At 39.0% G+C, this 4,752-nt stretch overlaps 2 protein-coding genes across 2 annotated transcripts in view; one reads left to right on the forward strand and one right to left on the reverse strand.

The window, feature by feature from the left end:
* Positions 1 to 881, forward strand: part of LOC104785369 (cytosolic sulfotransferase 6-like) — a 3,733-nt gene extending 2,852 nt beyond the window's left edge. Inside the window, exon 2 of the mRNA XM_010510567.1 lies at positions 153 to 881. Coding sequence (XP_010508869.1) covers positions 153 to 296 — 144 coding nt within the window. The 3' untranslated portion in view covers positions 297 to 881. The remainder of the gene's footprint in view (positions 1 to 152) is intronic.
* Positions 1,527 to 4,752, reverse strand: part of LOC104785367 (protein RETICULATA-RELATED 5, chloroplastic-like) — a 5,643-nt gene continuing 2,417 nt past the window's right edge. The window contains exons 2-8 of the mRNA XM_010510566.2: positions 4,205 to 4,233; positions 3,994 to 4,123; positions 3,355 to 3,885; positions 3,052 to 3,159; positions 2,308 to 2,856; positions 2,012 to 2,125; positions 1,527 to 1,872 (exon numbers count right to left, since the gene is read on the reverse strand). Coding sequence (XP_010508868.1) covers positions 1,726 to 1,872; positions 2,012 to 2,125; positions 2,308 to 2,856; positions 3,052 to 3,159; positions 3,355 to 3,885; positions 3,994 to 4,123; positions 4,205 to 4,233 — 1,608 coding nt within the window. The 3' untranslated portion in view covers positions 1,527 to 1,725. The remainder of the gene's footprint in view (positions 1,873 to 2,011; positions 2,126 to 2,307; positions 2,857 to 3,051; positions 3,160 to 3,354; positions 3,886 to 3,993; positions 4,124 to 4,204; positions 4,234 to 4,752) is intronic.

The raw sequence follows: 4,752 nt of genomic DNA on the forward strand, positions 1-4,752 counted from the left end.
CAAACCCGGAAGAAACCGTGAGGAAGATCGCCGAGTTCTTGGGGTGTAAGACAAAAGTGGAGGAGATCGTGAAAGAGTGTAGCTTCGAGAAGCTGAGGAGTACAAGCAAAGAGAGAGGAGAGGGAGTTCACTGGAGTGGAAATAAGTATGACATGTTCTTCAGGAAAGGTGTGGTCGGAGATTGGAAGAATTATCTGACACAAGAGATGATGAAGGAGCTTGAAGACATTGCTGACCTGAAATGGAGAGGGACAGGATTGGATCTCAACATTTTCTATAGAACTGCTTCACAATAATCATGCAGTTTATGTCGTTGTTGGGTGGTGATAACTCTCGTTGTTAACTATTTTTACTTGTATTCCCTAGAATTTCCTATTAGAATGAGTTCACTAAATAATAACATTGTATCAATATTTGAACCATCGAGAACCTAATAAATGGATACTTAAACTACTTTGACCACCGTACATGAGATGAATCATTGAGTATCAATTTTCCTCACCATACGTGCAACTAAACATATATAATGTAAGTAGATGTTAAACACTGTATGTGCGTGTGCAATCTCAACAAATGTGAAGGTGTGTGCACATATGTACAATGTCAAGTGTCACCTAGACTACAACATTCTCCACAGATCCTAGCGTACCCATGAGATATGGTCTTTGTATACTAAAATTCCTAAATGAACCACATGTTCTCTCTGTTTTGTTCCCTACAATGATACTAATCAATCAACGATCCTAAGGATAGAATGCCGGAAGTTACATTCTTACAGATTCTACAGTTAAATCGCATATATAACAGAGATATTTATGACACACATCTATGTTCCACGAGGATAGAATAGCGATTTTTCCTAACCAACGGAGATATGCAAAACGTACCTGCCTCAAATTGTATTGAATGTTCAGAAAGTTGTGTACATACTTGGAAGACTACCCTTTGCCTGCTGCATCAAACAGGGTCTAAAACTGCTGGAAATGACAAACCAAAAGCATGACACAATAGTATCACATTATCAGAAACTAACAAGCATTTACCACAAAAGGCCTGAATCACCTTTCACATGATACATGTACTCAACATATCTACGTAGACGGATTCCTGAAATCTTTTATCTACCAGTTAGATAGATTCCAACAGCAAAACCAAGAAAGTGGTATGCCATCGCCAACGTGTTATTGGGTTTATATTTCATATATTCGTATATATAAAAGAGTTATGGCATATTACCCCATGGTACGAGTGAAGACCATTGCAGATTGCCTTGCAAATAGGTCAGTGAAATTCTAATCTAAAAGTCATACTACAGGCAAGTTCTTCATCTTACTATATGTCAATCCTATTTATACTGACTTCAAAAGGAATCGTCAGCTTACAGCTTATGGCACTGTATAGTTCAAAACAATTATATAAGCCATCTGAGAACCATTTCACACTATCCTCAAAATTGATCAGCTATGACTGTAAGCAACACACGATTGTACATGAGAAATGATTTCAAAGTTGCAAAGAACAATGAGAGAGGAAAAAAAAAAACTCTTTTATCCACTATCATAACAAATCAACGTGACTAACTGAAGTAATTATATTCACGAATCATTATTTCTCATAAGCTAAGATACAAAATAGAACTCAAATGAATATACATTTCCCTCCAAACGATCAAAAGGTATTATAAACATTTACCAGTTGGTACCTAGTCGCACAGCCGCATAAATATCATTGATTCTTGAGATCATCGATACTTGCTTCTTCAGTAGTACTGTATTCCACTGTAGATTGGTTCAACGCCTCGGGGAGTTCATTGGAAGTTGTGACACTTTTCTGAGTTTGCAGACCCGTAGAGCGCGCAAGATCAATCCATTGCTGCGTTTTATGAAAAAGTTGCAATGAAGTTACAGGACATTTCAAGAAATAATCAAAACAGGAATATGAGATGTTTGGCTTGAAGGAAAGAAGAGACACAGAACACAAGAACAGATCAGGGTACAGGCCTAATTCTGACCTGAGTTCCAAAGTACGAGTTAGCTACTCGAACAACAAATGAAATCATGTTTACAAGTAGAGGTTGAGAAGAAAGCTCGTCAGAAATGCGATGCTCTATTAAACCAGCAATTATCTGCAATTGAAGGTAATATGATTTTAGAGGCAAAAATTCAAAGCATAGAGTTCTTCATCAAAAGGCCTTACTTGGCTAATAAGCAAAAGCATAATATATTTATGTGGTCATAAAGACACTTTAACTGCTTTTCATCAATATCTCTCATTCATTGAGTGGACATGTAAAGCACATCATCATACCTGATAACGGATATTTGCAGATGTTCCCAGATAACCTCCATACACAAGAGCCGTCTTCAGCATAGGGGACCTCTTTGCTTGTTCACCAACACCCAACTCTGGTTTAATGAATTTTCGTATTGCATACAAAGCATTTGAAGATCCCAAAGCTGCAAAACTGGAAACAACTCCAACACCAGCAAGCTTCAAGCCACCGACAATAACTGAAGCAATCCTAAGATTCAGAGACCACTCTTGTCCACCAAGACTTTTTTGAAATGCATTGTCAGGTATGGATCCTAGGAGGCCTCTTAGGGCATCTATGCTGTTTGGGCCAATTGTCTCATCAGCATATGAAATAAAAGACAAAGTTGGTGCAGGCAGCCAAACTGTGAAGAAATCAACAACTGATGCTCTCACGCTATCAGTTATAACATAGTCGAGTTCTTCAAAGAAGTTTTCTTTCCGCTTCTCATATTGAGCTACGAGTGTTGTTGTTATCGATATAGCTTCTTCAATAGCTAATCTATTCAGGAATTTGGGATCTGCCAACAACCTTTCTCGGAAACCCTGTAACACAGAGGATCATCATAATTAGGGTTTTATTAACCAGTTGAAGCCATCATTAACTCTGGCTAGAGAAGATACAGGACAACGTAATATACCATGGAAGGATACGAAAGCTAACACATTATTCAGCGAAAAGCATAGAATTTCGAAGACAAAATTTCACTTAAGGAATATCTTTCAGAAAGGATATACTACCTGAAACCGTTGTGTAAGCTCTGAAATAAGAGGATACTGCTCCAAATCAAAGAAATTTTGCAGAATCTCAGGTGACACCAGACCAAGGTCTAATCCTTTTTGAATGTCCTGGAAGAAATGGAAAAATTCTATCAGCGACATAAAAAGCAAAGTGAGCAAAAGAAAGTAAAAAAACAACTCTAAAAAGCAAAAGAGATAGGGCAGAATTAACTGAGAGTTTAATGAAGAACGTCAGATACAGTAAGTACTAAGTAATAATCATACAGAGAGAAAGTCTCATCAAAGCAATCATAGAAAATCAACCTGAGGAAGGGCATCTCGTCTCCTACCAGCCGCATTCATTACCCGAGCGATTTCTGCTCGGTCAAAGCAGTTTCTGCTGCAGGGTCTGGCCGCAGAATACCACAAGAAATCAGCAACTGGAGATTCACCCTCTTTCCGCAAGAACTGTCTTTCAGGATCAAGTAATACAACAAGTTGACTTTTCTTCGGAATCTTCCTCGAGATCCTTGCCGGCAAACCTGTTCCTCTTGACCCATACTCCACATGGTTTGCCCCTGTCACCACTAACAGCAGACCAGTCCCACCTTCATCTGCAACTGCTTGTAAAATAACTTGCGACATTGTATGATCTTCAACAACTCTTGCTTGCGCCGACAAATAAGAACTCGGTCCAAAGGGAACAATCTGTGTGAGGGGATTCATATTGAGCGAAGAACTACGTGAGAAGGAAGTAAACCCTGAGATAAAGCCTGAACCCGCAGGAGGCGTGTATAATTTACGCTCAGACTCTGAAAGACCACGGATTCCCTCAGCTTGTACAGTTCTTAAAACCTGCATCAAATTAAACAATAAACAGCTAATTCTCATCAGACAAGAAAAAATGCATATTCTTAGTAAGGCTACCATCTTAACACCCAAAATACAGTACAATAAGACTACCTTGAGCGGAGTGCCACAAGCAATGAGCTTAACTGCGTTATCTCGACAGTAACTTAAAAGAGGCTCATACTCTTGCCAACGTTGAGCCGGCCAATGTGACACATACGACTTCAATACTTCTCCATCGATCCTGCAACCAATCCAAGAACCATAAACACATTGCAATTAACGAATATACAGATTCGTTCACAGCAAGGAACTAGTAGCAAACCTCTTATCCATGAATTGATTCAACTGATCCTGCAAATCAAGAGGAAAAGCTTCCAATGCAAGAGATAGCTGACGATCGCTCTCGACGNGCTCTGAAATAAGAGGATACTGCTCCAAATCAAAGAAATTTTGCAGAATTTCAGGTGATACCAGACCAAGGTCTAATCCTTTTTGAATGTCCTGGAACAATGGAAAAAATTCTATCAGCATAGACTAAAAGACATAAAAGCAAAGTGAGCAAAAGAAAGTAAAAATCAACTCTAACAAGCAAAAGAGATAGGGCAGAATAAACTGAGTGTTTAATGAAGAACGTCAGATACAATAAGTAATAATAATCATACAGAGAGAAAGTCTCATCAAAGCAATCATAGAAAATCAACCTGAGGAAGGGCATCTCGTCTCCTACCAGCCGCATTCATTACCCGAGCGATTTCTGCTCTGTCAAAGCAGTTTCTGCTGCAGGGTCTCGCCGCAGAATACCACAAGAAATCAGCAACTGGAGATTCACCCTCTTTCCGCAAGAACTGTCTTTCAGGATCAAGTAACACA

This window comes from Camelina sativa, chromosome 5 (genome assembly GCF_000633955.1).
Source record: "Camelina sativa cultivar DH55 chromosome 5, Cs, whole genome shotgun sequence".
NCBI classification, from domain to species: domain Eukaryota; kingdom Viridiplantae; phylum Streptophyta; class Magnoliopsida; order Brassicales; family Brassicaceae; genus Camelina; species Camelina sativa.